General features: G+C 37.0%; 2 protein-coding genes across 6 annotated transcripts in view; both read left to right on the forward strand.

Moving 5' to 3' along the window:
* The first annotated feature begins 1,802 nt into the window (after positions 1-1,802).
* On the forward strand, positions 1,803-14,656 carry LOC125231230 (toll-like receptor 13). 2 transcript variants are annotated; one of them, XM_048136613.1, is made up of 4 exons: positions 1,803-2,030; positions 9,427-9,540; positions 9,970-10,101; positions 12,300-14,656. In XM_048136613.1, exons 2-4 carry the CDS (start codon positions 9,439-9,441, stop codon positions 14,631-14,633), a joined length of 2,568 nt encoding a protein of 855 aa, XP_047992570.1. In that variant the 5' UTR covers positions 1,803-2,030; positions 9,427-9,438; the 3' UTR covers positions 14,634-14,656. The 2 variants fall into 2 exon arrangements, with proteins under 2 accessions (XP_047992570.1, XP_047992572.1); XM_048136615.1 differs by lacking the exons at positions 1,803-2,030; positions 9,427-9,540 and having other exon boundaries at positions 10,005-10,114.
* A 7,130-nt stretch (positions 14,657-21,786) lies between these two features.
* LOC125231225 (protein spaetzle 4) overlaps positions 21,787-24,728 on the forward strand; it is a 31,788-nt gene continuing 28,846 nt past the window's right edge. For 3 of the 4 annotated variants that reach the window (XM_048136605.1, XM_048136608.1, XM_048136609.1), the window contains exon 1: positions 21,787-21,882. In XM_048136605.1, coding sequence (XP_047992562.1) covers positions 21,853-21,882 — 30 coding nt within the window. In that variant the 5' untranslated portion in view covers positions 21,787-21,852. The remainder of the gene's footprint in view (positions 21,883-24,728) is intronic. The other variant, XM_048136607.1, reaches the window with a different exon arrangement.

Consider the following 24,728-nt stretch of genomic DNA (forward strand, 5'->3'; position numbering starts at 1 on the left):
TCAAAATTAGAATCCTGAGCGTAGTGAGGATTCAAGTATTAACGCTCAAGGTGGAAATAATTTTGCTACCATGTGATATATACAATTTTTCACGTCACCTATGAGGAAATTACCAAAATATTAATAATGAATATACCTACTGCAAATCAGTAGTACGGACTTAATCTACAACAATTTATAAACGATCATGAAATATAATGTCAAAACTCTTTTCATTGAATTAATATGTTATACTGGCAACATAAAATCCTTGAACAGAAAAGAACCACTCAGCTCCTCCAAGACTCGAGTTTGTAATATTCATACTCCCCGAGTTACACACAATGTTTTTCATCATACTTGCAACATAAAAATATGTAAAAAGAAAAAAAAATTGAATACGGTACTAGAAATTTCATAACTCCCTTGGGAGAACGATTTTTCTATAATTCACGCTCCGCCTGCGTGTAAAACCACATTTAGTGTGCGAGTGTGATGAAAAAAAATTACACATTCATTCATACTGTAGTGACTATAGCAAAACCAAGCATTGCTAAGAAATGTTACCAAACTAATTCACGTATCTTAATATCCTATTACGTTTTCTTAATTAACATAGTTTCAAAAACAGATAAGTACTTAGTTGGATTTATATGAGCCTGTAATATCGTGACTAAATTGTATTCGCAGGTGTTCGTTGGAAAAACAGTATTATGCAATATCTGGACCTGGCCCCGTAGCCGAATGGCATTTCTCCGACGTCAAACGAAAGCGATACGCCGCTGGCTCTGTCGCGCCAATACGCAAGCGCGATAGAGATAGATATCTACTAGCGCTTCGTTTCGTGAGCGTTTCGTAAGCGATTGTGCCATTCGGCTAGCCACCCTGGGTGCGTAGCCGAATGGCACAAACGCTCACGAAACGTTCACGAAACGAAGCGCTAGTAGATATCTATCCCTATTGCTCTTGCGTATTGGCGCGACAGAGCCGGACTACGTTTCGTTTTCGTTTGGCGTCGGAGAAATGCCATTCGGCTACGGGGCCTGAAAAGAAAAGGTTATGAGTTATGAACCACATCTACGGGACATATGCCGGTCTTGCCTTATAAATAGAAAAATGCTTATATGTTCAAAATTTCAACGTTATTTTATTAGTTATCTAGCACATTCTGCACCATTATTACGTTAAATAACAATGATCATGATTTTGGAATCTAGTCTCATATGAAATTACGCGACAACAAGCACTAGACTGTCTTTCTGTGGTCATCGCGGGAGGACGGTCAACCCGCCGAGCCTTAAAAAAAGTGATTTTTATCACTTAAAAGTACCTTACTTCACCAAAATACTGTAAAAGCTTTGTAAAATATAATATTTGCTATCCCATAGGACCATGCGCATTACGCCAGACTAAATTAATTATAGAGTTTTATCCACTCAAACTTTATTTCAAATAAACTATGCCGGTCTTGCCCGCACTGACCTTAATGTGGATTCTTCTGATACAGGTATATATTATTTACTTTAAAGGAGGATTCAATTCGTCCTATGTATCGAAAGTCACACGCTACGGGGATCGAAAGTCACACGCTCTTACCGCTGGGCCACCAGCGCTTCACCTCCCATCACCTGAAGTGGTGCCTTCACAAAATATGTGGTTAAGTGCGAAAAAGGGTAAATTCTAGTATATGGGAACCATATTCTACGACATTTTCCAACAGACTCCGAAAAATGCTGTAATGCTGTCACTGTTAAAAAAATACCTTCGCCTTAACACCTTGTCTATTCGTCCAAACATGGCGTGCCTTGCGTCACTTTACTCAGTTATCTCCTAATACCCACACAACTTACAGGTACTGTTTTGTACAAAACATATTCGCGAATCGCGAAAAAGAAATAGCCTGGTTGTGATGAGTTGGTACCTTCTGGCGTCCTCGTGGAAGATTTTGAATATTGTGATTTTAGAAGAGTGAGTGTGATGGGACTGATGGGTTAAACGAGGGTTGGAAATAACAGTGATTTGTGGAGGTGTACTTTTGGATTGATTGAGAAGTAAGTACTCAACAATACACAAACGCGTTTGTATTCCCAAAAGGAGTAAGGAAGTCCTAAAGTTTCAGTGCCACTTTTAGTAATTTATGGATTGTAAGAAAACGAAATCGTGACATTGCAGTGACAGGTTGCCATCCCTCAGTCGACGTAATGTATATTATTTATTCTTAACTACGTCTGCCACCATAACCACCCTGCATAACCGGATGCGTCAAATGCATGGAGGTCATTGATATTGTTGAAATCAAGCATCTTCAACATGTCTTTTGTGTCGGGCTGAGCCTCAATGATGTAGGCAGGGACATGTGGTCACATCTTTCACGCTCCTCCTGCTGCAGTTTGATGGAGATTCCACAGACCTGGGAGTTTCCGAGACACCTCATCAAATGGGTGGCAAACCTGGCGATCTTGTTACGAAGGGGCTTTGTAGAAACTATAGCGATTTCCTAACATATTCACTGGTTGGTATCCAAAGCAAGGGTCAAATTACCTGCCTGCCTGCCTTCTTCACGGTCTTAGTCCTGACGCAATCTTTCTTTAGGAATTACTGTTGCCCCTCTACAATACGATACCCACGGGGGAAGGAGGGAGAAGACATTTCATAAAAAAAAATCACACTGTTTGGCGTATCTATAGATATACGCTATGAGCAGGGAGCGTACTTTTCGTGCCGATGACATCAATTTGACGTCACGCTCCATATAGGGTGATCACAAATTGTTTTATTGTTAATTATTAATCATTAGTCATCAATCATTTTAAGTTATGAATTTCTTTGCATGGTAATGAATGCAAGAAGGATGGTGTGCTTTACGTTAGAGAGAAATTCTCTTTTCTACGTATTTCTTGTAATGTGTTGTTAACAATACTATTTAATTAAATTTATTTATAAAAACAAATCAAATAATTAAAATCACGTTTCACATTTCAAGTAGGTATTATTTATGCCACATGTAAATGGACTACTGTATTTGAAGTAATTTGTATACGATTAAAATGATTGACGACTAATGATTAATAATTTACAATAAAACTATTTGGGATCATCCTAAACGGAGCGTGACGTCAGATTAATGTCATCGGCATGAAAAGTACGCTCCCTGGCCATGAGCCTTTTCACGGTTTACGTAAACGTTACTTCTTAGCGTAAACGTCACAAATAATGAAGGTACTCAAGAGCCATCATCAAAAAAAATATGTTTTCTCAAACATGCAATGAAATATTGTCTTTACGTTCCTTAAAATGGGATGGGAAGTATCGCTTTTTGGGCGCAACAACTCGAGAGGACTGTAAAGGGATTTCATATTATTTTTTAGGCCTAGGCCTGCAAAGTAACTTTTTTTTATAAAATATTGTCCTTTAGAGCATTTTTTTTTATTTCATTGTATGTTTGAGAAAAGCACTATACATGCCTCGGCGTGAAAACGGATTCCCGGCCTCGTATCCCTATCCGGCCGGCCCTATATACCCACTTGGCCGGAAATCCTCATTTTCCCGGCCTCTGATGTAATGTACTATTCTAGCATCTATGGTGCTTTTTAGGGTTCCGTACCAAAAAGGTACAATAGGAACCCTTATGGTGCGACTCTGTCCGTCTGTCTGTCCGTCTGTCACATTGTTAAATATCTCGAGAACTACTTATGCTATCGATATGAAATTTGGAATAGTTATAAACATTGTGAACCTCTACAAGTAGAAATATTTTTTTTTAAATTAATTAATATAAATGATAGAAAATGGCCAAAATGAAAGGGGGTCAAACTGAAAATTTCAAGTAACTAGGTCAAGTGGGGTATCGTTAGAAAGAGCTCAAACTGTACATATCAAAACTATTTTTTATAATTTTTTGGTTGTGGAAAAAAACACGTATCTTGAAAACTTTTTTTTTAATTTATAAAAAACCTTTCAGATTTACATTTTCAATTTCAACACCCTTGCAGGTGTTTATTGTACCTGTATTTTTTAACAAAATAACAATGAAATTACCTGCTTTCAAATAGAGGCAAAATGGTTAAAATCAGTTCACGCAATAAACAATTATTCTATAAAAATCATCTTCTATACTAGCTCGCGCGCATTAGTTTACTCAATTTGCCGATAGATGTCGCTGTACGTTGAACGCTCATTTCCTACATCGCGTTTTTCCTGATATAATGAGGTCGATTCAGGAGCGTCCTTGCGACATGTCGTAAGTCGTAAACTATTGAAGTCGAATAGTCTTGATTTTATTTGGACGTTGTCTAACAATAAAATTGTACGAGTATATTAAAATATTGCTTGTTATGTGGGAAATTGAGTCTTGAGGGATTTAGTCAAATCTGTAGAGTTCTATGAATAACATTTTGATGATTCAACTATTGAAAGTTTGTACGGAACCCTCGGTGAGCGAGTCCGACTCGCACTTGACCGGTTTTTTTATAAATGTGCTTACACTTGGCCACGGACTAGCCGAAGGCACAGACGTGGCCTACGATGGAGCTCGCTCAGAAGATGCCTGTTCATCCTTGATTTGAAGGTTGCCGGGTAATATGAGCTTTTTTGCACTTGTAATTAATGCACTAATACAGTACTTACGTATTACTTTATAGGTAACTAGCTTTGCCCGCGGCTTCGCTCGCATTAGAAATAGACAAAAAGTATAGCCTATGTCACTCTCCATCCCTTCAACCATCTTCATCTAAAAAATCACATCAATTCGTCGCTCCATTTTGTCGTGAAAGACGGACAAACAAACAGACACACACGCTTTCCCATTTATAATATTAGTATGGATATAGGTATGTGTACTGTGTACGTTTTAGTACTTTATGTAGTAGAGTTATACTTTAGTTAGAACTTAGACTTAGTAGTACTTATCAATTGTAATTTCAATTCAATTTTAAATATTTTCTAAATATGTACATGTCCTTACATGCGACGTGTAAAAGTGCCCCTGTGGCCTATTTGCTGAATAAATTATTATTTGTTTTTTTTGTTATGTGCCTATGACCAAAGTTTTAAGGGTTTTAATCGTAATAATCGTAATACTTTAATATTAATACGTCGTATGGTACACGTGTGCAAAGAGGGAATCCCTTTTTTGCGCACTTTGTAATATACCATTTCCCAACAGTATACATAGTTACTTCGTTTTTATTGCCCTTAAGTGTATAAACACACGCATGTAGGAGGTACCGTCTATCGTGGAGTCGACAAGTTTCGGTACCTTGGATGCACTGTAACTGACACTAACACCAGGGTGGCTAGCCGAATGGCACAATCGCTCACGAAACGCTCACGAAACGAAGCGCTAGTAGATATCTATCTCTATCGCGCTTGCGTATTGGCGCGACAGAGCCAGCGGCGTATCGCTTTCGTTTGGCGTCGGAGAAATGCCATTCGGCTACGGGGCCAGAGAGGAGGAAATCCAAATACGTATCCAAAACTCCTTGCGGTGCAGTGCAGCCCTTCATAAAGTGTTAGTGTCCAGGCTTCTCAGCAAACATACCAAGCTACGGATATATAAAACCGTCATACGGCCTATCCTTATGTATGGCTGTGAGGCCTGGTCACTAACACTGAAAGAAGAAAGTCAGCTCCTGGTAGCGGAGAGAAAGATTTTTCGCAAGATCCTGGGACCTATTCAGAGAGACGATGGCACCTGGAGGGTCCGGAAAAATGCTGAGATCGAGGAGTTAGTGGCCGAACCCAATATCATCGGCGAAACGAAAGCCCACAGACTTCGCTGGTTCGGTCACTTACTCAGAATGGGAGACGATCGGGCTGTCAAGAGAGCGTTCTTGGGTCGACCGGCTGGTGACCGCCCGGCGGGTCGACCCAGGTACCGCTGGGAGGACAGTGTGGTGGAGGATCTGCGTCGGCTTCAAGTCAGAGACTGGCAAGAGGCTGCGCAGGATCGGGACAGGTGGCGATCTCTCGTTTCGGAGGCCAAGATTCACTTTGGATCACCGAGCCACAATAGTTAGTTTTAGTTTAAGTGTATAAACAGTTTCTTATCAAATCTGCGTCGCCCAACGTCAAACGTGTGTCAACGTCAAACGTCAAATGTTATCACTTATCATACTCATCATGAATCTGACCAATCAGGAAGCTTGAATTTTTGGCAATTTTATTGTTCATAATTATTTTTAAAATCGGGACTTAATCGCGTATAACTACATATTAAACTGACCTCCAACGTTTCAAGGACGGCGTTGTCCCCGTGGTCTCGGAGAAGAGTCTTCTCCGAGACCACGGGGACAACGCCGTGTAATAATCGTGAAAGTTTAAATCAATTTTATTGTTATTATACATCACTGTATAACTATCTGTCTTTTTCGCACTTATGCAATTTCTTTCTTTACTTTTCTTTACCTATAAACTCCATTTAAAGTTTAAAAAGTTATACATTAAGTATAGAAATTAGAAAAGAGACAGAGAGATTCGAAGTCTTCTTTGTTACATTATTTTTCCAATTAATACGAGTAGGTACGTTTTGTTTCTTCATTTGATCGAATCAATACTTGATAGAATCATCATTCGATAACTTAAACTGTTTATTTTTGTTGAATAAGTAGTGAGTTGAATAAGGCCCCAGAACATAGAGTTACTTTAAAGTTAGTATGAACCTAAATAGTAAATACTTATCTAATTATATACTTACATGACGCCCGCTCTGATGTAGGTAGCTTTGCCACTTTACGCTAATAAATACATTAAATATTACTTCAGCTAGTTTAAATAGCAAATAGTTAAAGTACTGCCCACGATAACGGCACACAGCACGGTAGTACTGTCGGTTCAATAGACATACCTACATATATGAACGGGCAAGATCCTCAAAATTATCTGAAAAACCTTCTATTGTGTGCGCTAGAGTAAGTGTTTAGATATTTTGATCACCTTGGGCGCTTCAATATAAGTATCTGATGGTGATTGTGTCTACATTAAAAAATGCTTTATTTCACGAAACGAAACGCTCTTAGATATCCTATCTCTACCGCTCTTGCGCATTGGCGCGACAGAGCCAGACTACCTTCCGCGGCGTTTCGTTTTCGTTTCGCGTCGCAGAAATGCCATTCGGCTACGGCACCCGCGCCAAGACGAGCCAAACACGTCGCACAATTTATTTCGACAAGGCTTGCTGAGTTTGAAGCTTGGCTCTTCCTGAGATTTGGTAACTTTTTGATAGTGGCCTTATAATTTTTTTTGACAACCGGTCTGGCGCAGTCGGTAGTGACCCTGCCTGCTACGCCGCGGTCCCGGGTTCGAGTCCCGGTAAGGGCATTTATTTGTGTGATGAGCACAGATATTTGTTCCTGAGTCATGGATGTTTTCTATGTATTTATAAGTATTTATATATTATATATATCGTTGTCTGAGTACCCACAACACAAGCCTTCTTGAGCTTACCGTGGGCCTCAGTCAATCTGTGTAAGAATGTCCTATAATATTTATTTATTTATTTCGTCGTCGCAAAATATAGAAATGTTTAAATAGATAGAATATCATCACTATTCTAGACTAGCTCTGATTCTAACTAAAAATAACTAAGTCATGTTGTTTTAACAGGGATTGTGAACAAACATACGATCTAGTTCATGCCTTGCAAACATTCGCTTCCTGCGTTTGCCTATGCAGTTTATTGCATTGTTTTCATATGGAAAACTAGTATTTAGCGATACGTCAGTAAATACTGGGGTTTTCCTTTTATTCCATTCTCTATTTGTATGTCACGTATTGATTACATAGAAAAGTTTTGCTGCTATTTTTTATATAATCAAAAATCAAACCACACAATTATACAGATTTATCGTACACGGTGTTAGAGTATTAGTTTTGCACATAAATAAAAATAAAAAACCGGTCAAGTGCGAGTCGGACTCGCTCACCGAGGGTTCCGTACAAACTTTCAATAGTTGAATCATCAAAATGTTATTCATAGAACTCTACAGATTTTACTAAATCCCTCAAGACTCAATTTCCCACATAACAAGCAATATTTTAATATACAATTTTATTGGTAGACAACGTCCAAATAAAATCAAGACTATTAGGCTTCAATAGTTTACGACTTACGACATGTCGCAACGACGCTCCTGAACCGACCTCATTATATCAGGAAAAACGCGATGTAGGAAATGAGCGTTCAACGTACAGCGACATCTATCGGCAAATTGAGTAAACTAATGCGCGCGAGCTAGTATGGAAGATGATTTTTATGGAATAATTGTTTATTGCGTGAACCGATTTTAACCATTTTGCCTCTATTTGAAAGCAGATAATTTCATTGTTGTTAAAAAATACAGGTACAATAAACACCCGCAAGGGTGTTAAAATTGAAAATGTAAATCTGAAAGGTTTTTTATAAATAAATAAAAAAGTTTTCAAGATACGTGTACGATTTTATTTTTCCTGTAATATTCATTATAATACCCATGTTTGGTGAAAATTTCATACATTTACGTTGGTAAACTTCGGAGATAAGGGGGGGGACGGTATTTTTTTTTACATTTGCCTTCAAAAAACATTTTTTTTCCACAACCAAAAAATTATAAAAAATAGTTTTGATATGTACAATTTGAGCTCTTTCTTACGATACCCCACTTGACCTAGTTACTTGAAATTTTCAGTTTGCCCCCCTTTCATTTTGGCCATTTTCTATCATTTATATTAATTATTAAAAAAAAAATATTTTCAACTTGTAGAGGTTCACAATGTTTATAACTATTCCAAATTTCATATCGATAGCATAAGTAGTTCTCGAGATATTTAACAATGTGACAGACGGACAGACAGACGGACAAAGTCGCACCATAAGGGTTCCTGTTGTACCTTTTTGGTACGGAACCCTAAAAGTCGAAAAAAAAACAAAGATCCCGACGAATTAAGAAGGAGGAGGTCCTTTTTTTTGAAGTCGGTTAAAATTAATAAAATCATCTTTCCCATGCATAGTGATCCTCGGCCGGGATTAGTCGGCAGGTCTCACAATATTTTCCTACGCCGAAGATCAATTAGATATTAAAATCCGTAATCCTGTATAAATGAAAGAAGGTTAGGTCATCTATTCTACTGGCGAGACACAATCACTCTTGCAGAAGCCCGACTGGAATGTAAATTGTAATGTTGGTCATGGTAAATTTTACCATTTTAATTCTTACATTAATTTCTTCATTCAATACTAGTAAGAAAGTTTTCTGTCGGCTTAGCCGAAGGGCAATCGTCGACGCTAGACGCCAACAGAAATGCAGTCTGGCTGTGTCGCGCCAATAGCGTTTGTGCATCTGGCTACATACCCTGTTTCGCCCTCATATTGACTAGCTAATACAGAATGCCCTAGATTCGCCTTTTGTGTAGTATACTGTAAGTGTTCCTTTTGTGCAATGAAGTTTATAAAGAAATAATATTTGTCCGCAGAGTCGACGCGAGATGTTCGGCGCTCGATACCTATGGCTGTTGTTGTGTTATGCGCAGTGTGCAAGAGCCAATCTCGACACTGACTTCGAAGGGGTTACTACCATCCTCTCGCAGGTAAATAATAAAGAGCGTTTTTTTTAAGTAGATAGGAATATTACCATGCGCCTACGAACCTTAAATAAGACTACACGGGGTCTATCTGACTGCCTCGAGAAGTGTTCAGTCCCTCCTCAATTAGAGGAGGGTGTACTATGAGACCGAAAAATAGAAAGTAATCGGCGACAGCCAAAAACTCACAATATGCCTTCAGCTCAAAGTACAAGTCTTGCCTCATTGTGAGTGTTCTAAAGAGAACAATTAGCTGTATTCTGAAGAATTATCATGATGCCAATTGCCGTTTTGCCGTTTTCCATCACATCATCGGTCGCCGGCGACAATGGCGACAAGAAGTTCGAATTTCAATGATCATGCTCCGTTCAGTCAAGAATTTTCTCACTTTAATGTCTGTTTTCCTCCAATTAGAAACGCAATGAAATGTTTCAGAACGAAGACCGGAGTGTGGATCTGCCGGTAGAACTGGGTACGGATGCTGCTTCGGGCTGCATTTGCCGAGCCAGCAAGCACCGGCATGTCATCGTGTGCTTCGGCAACTACGAGTGCAAGACTTTTCCCAAGGTATGTCTAAATGGTAGGTGGACCAAAATGTTGACCGAACGGTGGCCGCTATTGGATGTAAGAAGCGCCTGGCATCCGTTGACTCGTTGGGTGGACGACATTCGAAAAACTGCGGGGCACTTCTGGATGAGATTAGCCCAGGACCGGGATAAGTGGCGTACACGAAGGGAGGCCTATGCTCAGCAGTGGGTGATTAATGGTTGAAATGATGATGATGTCTGAATGTTCTCTTCAGAATGTACAGGTAAAGAATGACAGAGATACTACTGCATCCCGCTCGGGTCTCAGGTACGTATCTCTTTGATATTGTCTTCAAGACGAAGCAGCGTGGAGTTGCCGGTAGAACTGAGTACGGACGCTTCTTCGGGCTGTTGAGCCAGCAAACACCGGCACGCATGACGTTTGGCAACTTCTATGAGGGCAAGACTTTTCCCAAGAATCCCAAGTATTTTATATTCATTACTGAGTCTGGATTTGTAGACAGAACTTCCAACACGCAACTTATCCCCATCGGAAAATTACCGGCAATCTTTCTAATGTAGTCCACCCAACGAGTACACGGAAAAACGCCAGGCGTTTCTTTCCGCCTACGAACAATCACTAGGTACTACTAACAATCGACATAATAATATTGGAACATACATATCCACATATGGACATTATTATTACGTTTAGCCCAACACGAATTTACTTAGGTAAAAACCCAGAGTGGGTAGCCATGTATTTTCTATAATATTCAATATACAGCTTTTAAGAAGTGGGTAGGAGTTTTTAATATGCTATAAATAATTAGATATTGAGTAAAATATGTTCATCTAAAAACCCCGTCTATTTTACGATATCCACAAAAGCTAAAAAAGTATCTGACTCAAGACGGTATTACTTTACTTATTTTGGTTCGTACTTAGTACTTACCCAATTTAAACCATAATTTTATCTTTTACGACCGAGAACTTTCAATGTTTAAAACAACTGGTTTCTGGAGCAACTTTCACGATATTTTTCTTTAAATTTGCCGGTGTTAAATTGCGTAATTTAAATTCTCATGAACATCTTTAACTCTGTTTGTCTAGAACTCTAGAACTTTATTTTTATTGCACGTGATAACATCATAGATAACAATAAGGTGCGAAAGCAAGTCACAGCTGAGACTCTGTCTGATAATACAATGAACTAACATAAATAAAAGTTTGTTTTGCTACTTTTGTTTTATGAGTCCGATTGTATTTCCTGTAGCAAATCGTTTACAAATGGATAGTTTGCTTTATTTCTTTAATTTTATATGATGCTTGCATGATGGTTAAAAAATAACAAAATTTTTGCGATTGGAGGTATCAGTCTAGCTCTAGTTAAATGAGAGTAAAAAAAAAATATTTTGCACAAATCTCATGCATTACACGTGAAGTGAAACTCCGCAGGATATGCAACGGACTTTACCTTTATATCTCCCCTTACCAGAATACCAGAATACCTGAAGACCTGAACCTATCCATACTAATCCATACTAATGAAAAATGAAAAAAAATGAAAAATGATTTATTGATTTAGACTAACACGATTTGCACTCATAATTTTAGAACAAAACGGGACTTAATCGCGTAAACACTTACATTTATATTAGGCCCGACGTTTCGAACATCACATTATGTTCGTGGTCACGGGTAGACTGGCGAGAAATTGCATCAACATCTTCTAGTTCGCGAGTTTCTCGAACTACCCGCACTTGACCACGAACATAATGTGATGTTCGAAACGTCGGGCCTAATATAAATGTAAGTGTTTACGCGATTAAGTCCCGTTTTGTTCTAAAATTATGAAAAATGATTTATTGGTTACACTTTAACACATAACTAGAAACAAACAGAAGACTTCTTTTAAGTAAGATATTTACTTGTGCTAGAAGCCTCCGCTCTTCAATACAATTTGAGGGTTACAAACCAATACATATTATAAATAGAAAAGTGTTTGTGTCTGTTTGTTTGTCCGTCTTTCACGACAAAATGGAGCAACGGATTTACGTGATTTTTTAGGTGAGGATAGTTGAAGGGATGGAGAGTGACATAGGTACGCTACTTTTTGTCTCTTTCTAACATGAGCGAAGCTGCGGGCAATAGTTAGTCGTTTATATAGTTGAAGAGTATAGAACAGTGTAAACTGGTGTTTGATTACATTATTAATTTTGCCCATTATCTTTTCAGATCGAATATAAAAGCAAATCCCTTCGGGTAAGGACCACCGCCATCAGAAGTTTAAGAAAAGGCGACCTCGACACCCTGCATCACCTGAAAATACTAGAAGTTGAAGCCAACCACATGCTCGCGCATATTGAATCAGGCGTCTTTCTCAACATGAGCAATCTTCAGCATCTCTCCATCTCCTATAACATCGGCCTACAAACCCTAGCTCAAGACACATTCGAAGGTCTGACCAATCTCCACAACCTAACCTTAGTCAATAATGGCTTCACAAACATACTTGACCTCACTCCCGCATTTAAAGTCAGCATCCTACCCTCTTTAAGAGGTTTAGACTTATCAGAAAACTGTTTCGAACATATACCTGAAGAAGCCTTTATTCCAATGATAGGAACCTCTCTCAAACACCTTGAAATACATCTGTGTTCTCTTGACTTCATTCATCCCAACAGTTTCTTACCGTTGAGGAGTTTAAAAGAGCTACATGTGGGAGAAAATGATCTTAGCTCCAGTCTGATCGGCAATTTTTTACTGAAAATGATGGAAGAAGGCATCAATTTGACAAGCTTAGACATATCTGGTATGGGCTTCAGGAAGCAACCGCCGCAGCGACTGATCAACATTATAGCGCAAACAACTATAAAGAGTCTCAACTTGGCCCAAAACCAGTTTGAAGTGATCAATGACGCCGCCTTTCCTCGGATGGAAAATATCGAAGTGCTGGATTTGAGAAGAGTCTCCGCAATCTTTATAGGACCAAATACGTTTGACGATACAAGGTTTCCTAACTTAAAAGTTTTATTGCTGGGTGGAAATAACTTACCGGGAGATCACGAAACGCACTTGTCCAACCAACTCATCCTACTAGACTTGTCTAGTAATAAAGGCAACGCAGCAAACCCTTTGTATTATGAAATTGGCAAAGATACATTCAGCCAAAGTAAAAAATTAAGAGTTCTTAACCTATCCTATAACCGAATAAAAACTATATTTGAATATACATTTAGGGGACTAGAGAAATTACGAATATTGAACCTTGAAAATGGGACAATATATTTTATAGGAACTGACACGTTCAAGCCGCTCAAACAGCTTGAAATGCTGAACCTAGCCAACAACCCTCTAGTTGCCAATGAGAATCTAACCAGTGCACAATTCAATGGCTTGAATGAACTGAAAATACTTATATTGATGAACTGTGGCATTAAACGGTTCTACGACAATGATAATATTTTTGAAATGATGCCAAATCTCACACATTTAAATTTGAAGAACAATCAACTGTACTACATCACAGCTGAAACAATCAAACCATTGAAGTTTCTACAGGTACTAGATTTAAGTGAAAACCTTATTATATCGTGGTGGAAACCTCTGTTTTTGGCAGCTGGAGTCGCACCCAAGAGATTGTATTTAATGAACAATAAGATATCACACTTTTCAGTCAGCATGATGCAAGATATCAGCTATCTTTTGGAAGATGGGAGAAACTCGACCGCTGAAGTGGATCTCATGGACAACATCTTCGTTTGCGATTGCAGCACGATGTACGACACGTACATATGGCTTGAGCAAAACGGATCTACCGTGCTTAAGGACTATTTTGCTCAGTCACAATTCCAATGTAGCAGCCCTGACGTGTGGGAGGACAGAAAAGTCTCGGAATACTTATCGTCGGTGAAGAAGCTACATTGTTTAGTTTACCAAAAGATCTCAAACATCATGGTTCTCGTTTGGACAGCGCCATCGCTCGTAACGATTATATTAATTGTGTCATCAGTGACGATTATTTACAGATACAGGATTTATATACGATATTGGATATTCTTGGCTAAATTAGCTCTAGGAAGGACATTGATAGCTAAAACCCAAAAAACTGAGAACATGGTCGAAAAGACTTATAAATATGATTCATTCGTGTCATATTGCGCTGATGATAGAGATTTTGTGATGGAGATGGTTTCGGAGTTAGAATCGCCGCCTTCGTGTCTAAAGCTTTGTGTTTATGAGAGAGACTTCGAAATAGGTACTTTTATCTCCGAATCCATAGTAACCAGCATAAATGAGAGCAGGTTCATAGTTTTAGTGATAAGCAATAGTTTTGTTAGGTCACAGTGGTGCCGATGGGAGACTCAGCTAGCAGAATATCATAGACTATTTCTAGAAGATGGATCCGTGTATGATCCGTTGGTGTTAATAAAAATAGGTGAGATAGACAATAAATATTTGACTACGACTTTGAAATATCTTCTAAAAACAAAAATTTACCATTCCTGGGACGAGAAAAATCCAGAGGAGTTTTGGAAGAAATTGAAAAATGTTTTGTCAAAGAAGTGATTTATACTTTTTATTTTATTTTAGTACTTTGTTTTTTTTTCCTATTCCCAGAACCAATATAGGTACGACATCCAAAAAATAACTAATGATGTTAATAATAAATATGGAATATGCTATGTGTTCTTTTTCATATATCTACATACCTAAATTTCGTCAGAATTTAAGTGAGAAGAATTAAAGAGTAACAGACAAAGCTACTTTACCTACTCGTACTTCTACTTCGCGTTTATAATCTCATCGAATATGAAATAAATCTATAGATACTGATTATATCGCGTATTACGAATTTATAATACATCCCGAATTTCCGACGTTTCGAGCCCTTTACATCGCTCGTGATGTGAACGGGTGACACCCGTTGACCATAGTTATATTTCATAGTAACTATCGTGTTAAAGACAATATTATGACTAAAGTATAGACATATTATATCGAATGAAATAAAGTTTTAGTTACATTATCCTCGTGAAAGTTCGGAAAGGAAAGTGCAATAAAGCCATATTGACAGAAGCACGGCAGGTTTCACCTAACTTTCTACTGACATCTTAGTCTTGACGTAACGTAATAAAAAAGATCCTGCGGAAATTGTGTTGTGTTTATGAATTATGATGCCCACGGTTCAATTCGAACTTTTACAGTCGTCCAATATTAGCTCTGGATACGATATTGGCGTCGAAATGTCTCCGAAAATAGTCTCCCATTATTCTTTCCACATTCATTCGCAATACGTTGTTTATCACATGACTGTCATCAGTATCAGTATCATCCCTCCGCACCACGGGCTAAATAGGATGACAGTTTTTCACCCAAGTTGTCATCCATATTGGTTTTTAATGGCATTATCGGTTCGCCTTTCTTTTTGACAACATTTATGTTCGTATGCAACTTTCTGAAAGTGAATGTTAATGCATACAAACAAATTAAATCTGCTCACTTTCGTATTGGAACTTAATAAGATTAAAGCAATGCACATACGCAATGCAAATGAATTGAAAGTTTGGCTTAATCGCACTTCGCTTGTAGACAAGTCTTTAAGTCGTGTTTTGATCATCAATGTCAAATTAATGATCTGCATGTTTTTTTTCCATAATATGTACCTACTTCTTTTATATTCATCCGTATGACTGAGGGACTTTTAAATAAATACCATAGGACATTCTTACACAGACTGAGTCCCACGGTAAGCTCAAGAAGGCTTGTGATGTTACTCAGACAACGATATATGAGTAGGAATACCTATAATATACAAATACTTAGTTTACGCCCTTACCCTTATCCCCTTACCGGAATTCGAACCCAGGACCATCAGCTTAGCAGGCAGGGTCCCTATCAACATGCCAGACAGGTCATCAACTTGACTACTGTAAATATTTTTCGCCAATGCTTCTTTCCTTGGTTCTTTTTAGTCAACTAAAAATTACTATAAAATTTGTTTGTAACTTTGATGTTGTAGTTTATGTCTACTATGATCTATGGTAAATGCTTATCATCAAGCGATTTGTGAAGCCTTGCATAGAATATGCAAAGGTTTTCAGCACAATAAGTACCTATGTATATGAAAAAGCATACAGACATACTTATTATGTTTGTAAAAAAAAATGCAAATAATTGACTCTTAAAGACTACAGATTGAATGATACCTAATCAATTTTGTTAAACTGCACAAAGTAAACTGAATGTGCTATCTCAACTCAATTTTAAGGCTTTGCTAGTTTTCCTCCAAACCCGATACATTTTCCACCTTGTAGATTGGGTAAAACATAATTCTACATTTTAAGTATTTCGTTATATCTTCACACAATAGCATTCATCACTACCACGCCAAACAATCTCAATTAACCTAACTAATTAAAAGCAATTAAATTAATAAGGGAACTCTCCTTTTCGAGCACCCGCCATTGTACGCGCGGGAGAAAACGCCATCTCCATTCAGATATCGCCGCTGGATAACGGTGCGGCGCACGCGCATCGCCCCATCTCTCTCCCACTTATACACAAACGTGTGTATTAGAGTGCGACAGTTGCAGACGGCGGCTGGCAAGCGATTACTCGACTGACCTACTCGACCGCACACTCTTTCTTGCAACCGAGCGAAACCTAATTTCTGTAGCTATACCGTGAGAATTCGCAATGTACGCGCGGCAACACATGTTTTGTCAAGAATTTATCGTATTATGTATGTAGTAGGGGTGTTACAGTGTTTTTAGGTTGGGGGAGTGTATATAGCGAGTAATAGTTTGATATTAAGGTAATTGCTGGTTTGTGGCTCTTTAGCCGCAAGGCATGTGGGTTATTTTAATCGAGGTATCAGTGGCTAGGGAACGAGAAAGATTAATGTTTTCTGGTTAGCGAGGCTGTTTGGTGACTTCGTGTGACAGATAAGTGATTTATATGATTTAATATGATGCTTCTAGTCATAAATGTTTTGTGTATATAATTAACCTAGCTGATTAGCTACATTATTCACATCACATTAATCATAAAAGTTATCAAATATCAGAATAAATAAACTCTAATTCAAATAAGAGTCTTTTAAGAATGTCATTAACAAAATACACTGAAAGAAATGTTTGCATAACTGTAACCAAATTTTAGGTTACTGCTTACCTAAAAATTGTGACTTGCGAACTACGTGTTACCCATTACCAAACCGTGTTTTGTTATTTGTGTTGAGTTATGAACAACTTAACTATTTATGTTACTGTTTTAAATTGTATGTTCTACTTATAACAATGGTAATAGTCTAGTAATAATTATAACATTTTGTGATTTGCAACAAAAGTACAAGCGCCATTTTGTTACTATGGAACAAATAATTTAACTATTTCACAACCAAATTGCTTACGAATCTATAACATCTAGTTGGTTGCAAACACAAAAATGTTTTGTAATAATTAAATAATCCTACATTTACTTAGTAATTAAACTGTTCAATTATTTTCTGAATTGATTTATTTATTAGTAGTCAAACTGTTCATCAACTGGTAACTAATTTAATTTGTTGACGTGTTACAGTACTTAGGTTGTTAATCAGAAAGTTTAGTCTGGTAACTAATAACAAAACTGTTTAGCTACAAGTAGCTCGACCAATTTAGTAATCTATAATTAAAATGGTAATTCCACTATATTTTGTTAGTTAAACGTCGGATCAAATAGCTACCAGTCCATCCGGCAATTAACTTAGTACAAAAAGGGACGATATCAATGAATCCGTCCTTAAATTAATCAACGAGAGTATAGTAAAATCACATTGTATTGAAATGAATTGTAACAACACCTTTTAGTAGCCTTACCCGATCACTTATTACTAGGGATGTACCGACTATTGATTTGGCCGACTAGGCCGACTACCGACTAGTCGGCGCTTGAGTGGCCGATTAGTCGGCCGACTAGTCGGCTAGTCTGCCAAAACATAATTTTCGACTAAATTGACATTTTGAATGTCATTTTTGGTTCTACGTTCGCGCTTTTTATGATTTTTTACAGGTTCAAAGGTTCATGCTAATATTTATATACATTTTCCATTTTTAGAATAGAAATCATTTACCATTTTTAACAAGCGGCTTGGCTTAGTGGGTAGTGATCCTGCCTATGAAATCTGTAATCCTAGGTAGGAAATTTATTTCTGTGATGATTACAGAAATTTGTTGTTTTGACAAAGAAAGGAATTACGAATAGGTACATAATGCAACCATAATTTTCAGCTGATAATTTAGTTTTGTACTGTTTTTCTATCAGTAATGAAGTGCCGACTAATCGGCCTCTTTTACCGACTAGTCGCCGACTAATCGCCGACTAGAAATGTGGCCGGATAGTCGGCTTTCCCGACTAGTCGGCGACTAGTCGGTACATCCCTACTTATTACGATTCAGTTTAAGTTTTTAGCTCCGTCCTGTAGCAATTCCGTTTAGGTCCTAAACTGAATCTTAGATAATATTCGTAATAAGTGATCAGGTAATGCTACTAGAAGGTATTGTTACAATTCATTTCAATACAATGTGATTTTACTATACTCTCGTTGATTAATTTAAGGACGGATTCATTGATATCGTCCCTTTTTGTACTAAGTTAATTGCCGGATGGACTGGTAGCTATTTGATCCGACGTTTAACTAACAAAATATAGTGGAATTACAGTATATTTATAATATTTATTATTTGACTGAATTCTGATAAATATTCATATTAAGACGGGGTTTTACTTGAATTGGTGTTACTTACATTAAAAACAACAATAATTAAATTCCATTATTTTCATAAATAATTAACGTAAAGCGTCTTGATACGAATATTCAAATTTTAGGTAGGTAGCATAGTAAAACTCTTCATTTAAATGCTAAGTACAGTTTTATTCAAATAATTCCTGTATTTCCGAAATATTATAATAAAATTATGACACTATAACATTATTTACTTTCTGATTTCGTAATCATCAAAAAATAGAAACAATGGAAATACTAACTTATGCTTATGTTTCGCTTTTACTTTAGCCCAAGAGCTACCCAGTGCATTAAGAACAAATTTTATTTTAAATCACGCATCAACTGCATTTCGTAACGAACATTATTTACAGTTAGGTTTATTAGAGCTTTGATAGAATATCTTACAATTTAGACGGCGGCAACGTTAATTCCATTTCGCACCGTCTTTCCGCTCTGCGTGCGATGGTCTCTTCTATTTGCGCAGCACATTTCACATGCATAAAAAAAATCCTTCCGGCACAATCAGCTTAGACGGCCACCAGAGAAGTTTAGAGTAGACCTGGTTTTATTCTTACTCTTGCCTACGTTCGAAGTAGTCACCAAAAAAGGGGTCGCCATAAATGCTGCCAGGTCCAGGACTTCTTCACAATGTTCTGAAACATTCAATTTAATATGTACCTTCCTCAGTCCTCGTATACTTTTTAATAATGTTTTATTTTTGTACATATTACAAAACCATTTTGAACTTTTATCGTGTAAAAAAGGGTTCTAAATACAAAAACAAAACAATCGTTAATATTAAAAGATACATATGAAATCAAAGGATGTGGTGATGTTAGTCTGTTCGGAAAGAGAAGAGTCGTGGAATGTATTAGACCCCAACCCCATACATTTCACTACTCTTCTCTTTCCGAACAGACTCTATAGGTACTTACTTTTTTGGAAAATGCGTCCGTAATTATACTAATTATGTTTTGTAGCATGGCTGTTTGGGTAATCAGTTTCGCCTTGTAATAATTTCTTATATTTCCTCTTCTGATAATAACTGCAAAATATCAATATGTTTTCTGTGTTCTGAAATTAAAACGTACACAAATGTCAGAATACCAACGTTCACTGATAAAGGATAATAGAACATACAATAGAACTTTCCAACTATTCCAACGAATAACAATAAAATTGTAACCCCATAACCAAGGTGAACTGAAAACGCCGCAGTGAAAGGAATATAGGTAATGGTATTGACCACTCGTTTACTATGTTACTGGAAATTAGTAGTAGAATTAATTCCTGACCTACAAACCTACCTGCTGTGTTTACCTACCTGTAAATTGCCCCCTGTAAACCTACGTATTAAACTTAGGAATTAAGAAAACTTCCACCTAATTAATTGCGTATTCAATCCTACTTATGGGCATTAAGCACGTTTGGTAGATATCTACTTACGCTACAACTACAGCTCCCATATCATGCAATTCATTATTGTTATTAAATCTTGTTACTTACCTTTAAACATCTAAATATTTACATAGGGAGAGCCACGACGCTAGGTACTCCTCCATCGTAGTGGTACTAGTACACGACACGAGGCATCTCACACTCGGAGGTTCTGGCTGACTCCGCCGCCGCCGCCTCCTCAAGTTCACTCATATTGTGCATCCGCCCTTGCCTCCAAGGTTTTCTTCACAAATACCATGAATTTTATTAATAACAACCGGACTGAACAAACTGTGATGCGTGCTGAAATGCTGAGACTCTCGTCTCGAGGAAACACAAACGGGAACGAACAGGTTTGCTTCGGTCCGGTCCGTTTACTGTGCGGCTGTGCGCGTCGCGTCATTCTGTTTCATGTTATAAACAATCGTTCGAGCTACAGATAACAAAAGTTTTGTAGTGTTTTACTAAACATTACGTACTTTATAACTATAGTTTTCCTTAATTCGTACATTTGCTTAAGTAAGCAACAAAGAAGTAAAATCACTTATTTGTTACAAAACTATTTTTTGTTAATAAATAGAGTAGTAAATTAAAGACAACATAATTGTTTGTCTAATATTTGAATGAAATTGTTACCTGGTAGTTATGTAAGGTAAAATTATTAGTATGCTATTAGATTTGGTTAAAATCAATCAAACACTTTAACAGTCTGCAAACATATACAGTTTTGTTGGAACAACAATACATAGTTTGGTAAAACGTAGTCTAACGTACTGATAATAATTAAGGATACATTTAAGTTAATTATAAAAAGACAGTTCTGTTGCAGCAGCTCTACTACTTCGTTTAAGTTGATTAAGTTAATAACAGCCTAATATTAAATTACTGCACATCAAATACAAAATAACATGACTAGTATTGTATTACACCACAAAATTAGTTATGTAAATTTAACTAAAATTTGTTTCGCTATAACTTGAGTTCAATTATTTCTGAAACAACTGAATTAGTTCAGTTAATTATTTCTTTCAGTGTACCATCAGAATTAAGTTAAAGAGTACACCTGTCAAACTTGTCAGTTATCATTTTTTTGTTATTCTTGTTCCGTATCTACACCAAACTCTATGTACTTATACTTACATATTAACACCTTCATTAAGTGTCAAAAGTCGCTAGTTAAGCATGACAAGTACAAAATTTAAATCAATCAAAGCCTTAATTCGCAGCGAAAACAAAGAGAAATCAATTACCCACAGACAACATACAAAGCTCATTCACAATAAAAAGAGTCATTAAATCCGTATCGCAAGCAACTTTTCCTACAGGGTCAAGTACAGGTGCAAGAAAATATTCCGAAACTGCAGACTCTTTAAAACCAGTATAAAGACACTTTGAAACTATTAAACAAGATGGTAGCTCGGAAGTTGAAGATATACTGGTTGGTGAGAAAGTACGATTCAAACTTGGAATACATGGCAAGGACAGGGCGAAAGTAGACCATTATAGCCAGTTAGAGCCCACCCGTGGCCAAGAAACCACGCGCCACGATGTACGCTCGCGAATCAGTGAAAGTGCGATAAGATGCGAGTAGCCATCGCGTTCATATTTGTGGTGAGTTCGAAAGTGCTAGTGTCTAGTGACAAATTGTGTTGATAAAGAAGACGGGGGCGTTCTTAAGACCGAAAAGCATACGCACAAATTCAAAATTCGCTTAACTTTCTTCGATGGCAGAGGAGTTACTTTACTTCGATTAGACGTAAAGGTCGTAAAGTCACTGCTATTTATCTTCAAATAGAATGTACTCTGCAATGAACCTTAAATTTCTACTTAGGATGTTCTTCGGACCAACATTGAAACACATACAGGACACCTTTTGCACGCACGTTTTGGACGCCTTATGAGGTCAGAATATCAAAGCCCAAAGAATCTTGAAGTTCTTGAAGTATTTGATGAATTGATGAAGACCTTTACTGGGTCACCAAAATAGATTTCAAAATAGCACTAAACAATTTTATTCTCCTATACAATATCATATTAATAACAATAATAGAAAATCTTAAGGTCACGTTGAAGAGACCAAAAGGCATACGCACATTTTCTAATCAAACACAAGTTTAGCTGAACTTTCTTCGGAACCGCAAACGAGTTAGTTATTGCCTCTAGGCAATTATGCTTTTCAAGTGACCACAGTTTTCAATTAGCAGTTTGCTTTACGACGGTTTCTACAACTGTAGAGGATGCTCTGGCGGAGTTGGACATCCACTAAACCAAAAATATTACTAATTCAAATCACACACTAATTTAACTCAACCTCATTCAAAACTGCTGGTAGTAAGGCAATAGGGAGTTTTACTCTGTAACCAGAAATAAAAGCATATCTACTAATAATCTCTGGCACTGGTAAACCAATTTTACATTAGTAGATGATCATAAATGTAAAAAAACGTAAAACCGAATCCCTAATAATGAAAATAGATTAGAAAAAAGACTTCGAGTTAGTTTCGTTATACTTGTATCGACCGGGATATAGAGTGATTTATTAGCAGAGAGTTCGCAAAAAAATTAAAATAGGTAATCACGGTCGACATCCCGCACAAGATAACAGTTTATTCCGAAAATACTTATGTATCTGGATTTAATATTCCAATGGTGTCAATAGCATGGGAAACAACAGTTAAAACATCACAAGTAGACATGACACCCTTTAACAATACCTCATTAGCTTCATAATGTTGTATATGCTGAGGTCAACGAACCTTATTGTTGGGTGAGGCATGCTTAACGAGATTTGTTATCTGTTAACGATTATTGGCTTTTAAGTGTGGCTTTAACACCTGTACGGGTGAGGCCAAATCCTGACCAACCTTACCTGAAGCCACAAAAAGTAAGGAAAATGTTTAAAATAAGGCGAAAAACGCTTTAGAAATTAAATTAATCCTAAGTTCGATGTCATATAATTACATTTACTGTCAAATTAGTATATTTTTGACGCTTCTTTTTACGTCAAATAAATGATTTTTAGAAACAACATAACATGACATAAAAGTATATTTTCTTGCCAAAAATGGTTGGATTCAACCATCATCATTTCATCATCATTCATCTTAGAAAAATAAACTTTTCTCTCGTCAATATAAATATGAAAAAAGCATATTGTGCTCTAAAGGTAGACCACAGACTAAATAGAATTGTGGGAAGCGGGTCGTAACCAATAGCTTTTGACACCAGCCAATTATATTTTATGAAAAGCAAATATTCATAAACTGTCAATATTTTATATGTTAGCGGTGAAACTGCTTTATTTATGCGCCAACAAAAGATGACAGATCTCTATATGTATATTATGTATTACCTTATAGCTATCACCGAAAAAGCATTTTCGATTTTTTTATTTTGACAACCGGTCTGGCTCAGTCGGTAGTGACACTGCCAGCCAAGCCGAGGTCCTGGGTTCGAATCCCGGTAAAGGCATTTATTTGTGTGCTGAGGCCTGAGTCATGGATGTTTTCTATGTATATATTTATTTATCTATCTAATGTATATTGTCGCTTAGCACCCATAGTACAGGCTTTCCTTAGTTTGGAGCTGTATAAGGTGTCCCTGTTATATGGAAATACTGAATGATGCAAAAGCCTATATAGCACCAACCAAATAAGTAAATAAAGCAAACATTATTGCAATAATGAAAATATTAATGCTGATAACTATGAAACTACAGAAGGACACTATATGGATACAACTTTGATTTTCCATAGTCTGCAACTCTGCATGCAAAACTTCGTCCTGTCAAAGCTAAAGTTAACGTAGACTGTCTCTAAATAAAAATGATTTGACATTTAGCATAGACCGTCAATAGTAACTGTCACATTGTGACATAAGCCACATAACGACACAAATGCTTACGTCAAAGTGAAAGTTTGGCGGGTTTTCACCTGCGCACGCGACCCTATTTTGGAGCACACATGTTACACTTGCTGACTTGCTGACCAAATGTGTTAAGCTTAAGTACTGCATGTAAGTATAAGTTTTATGGCTTGGCAAGGAAAATGAAAGCGGAAATGAAGACAATTATGACCGCAAATTTTGAAATAATCTAATTTTTTGCTTATTCTAATAGTGTCGATAATTAATCAGATTAATTTTATTATACTGCTGATTATCATGTAGAACTTCCTTGATAGATAGATAGATAAAAGCTTTATTTGAATGCTGCAATAACACACAATTACAAATGCAACACAGAACAACAAAAAGAGAAGAAGAAAAAAACATACAATTGACTTAAAATTACGTACACAACATTAAAAAATGCTTACCAACACTGTGTGCATTGCAGCAAAAACAAAAGGGTTCCGATTCAGCTATACGCTTCACCCTTTCGAGTGAGGCACTGATATTCTGCCGGCACCCAGATCACGTTACAGTTAAATAAATAAAGAAATGTGTATAAATGAAGA

Source organism: Leguminivora glycinivorella, chromosome 11 (genome assembly GCF_023078275.1).
Source record: "Leguminivora glycinivorella isolate SPB_JAAS2020 chromosome 11, LegGlyc_1.1, whole genome shotgun sequence".
In the NCBI taxonomy this organism is placed as follows: Eukaryota; Metazoa; Arthropoda; class Insecta; order Lepidoptera; family Tortricidae; genus Leguminivora; species Leguminivora glycinivorella.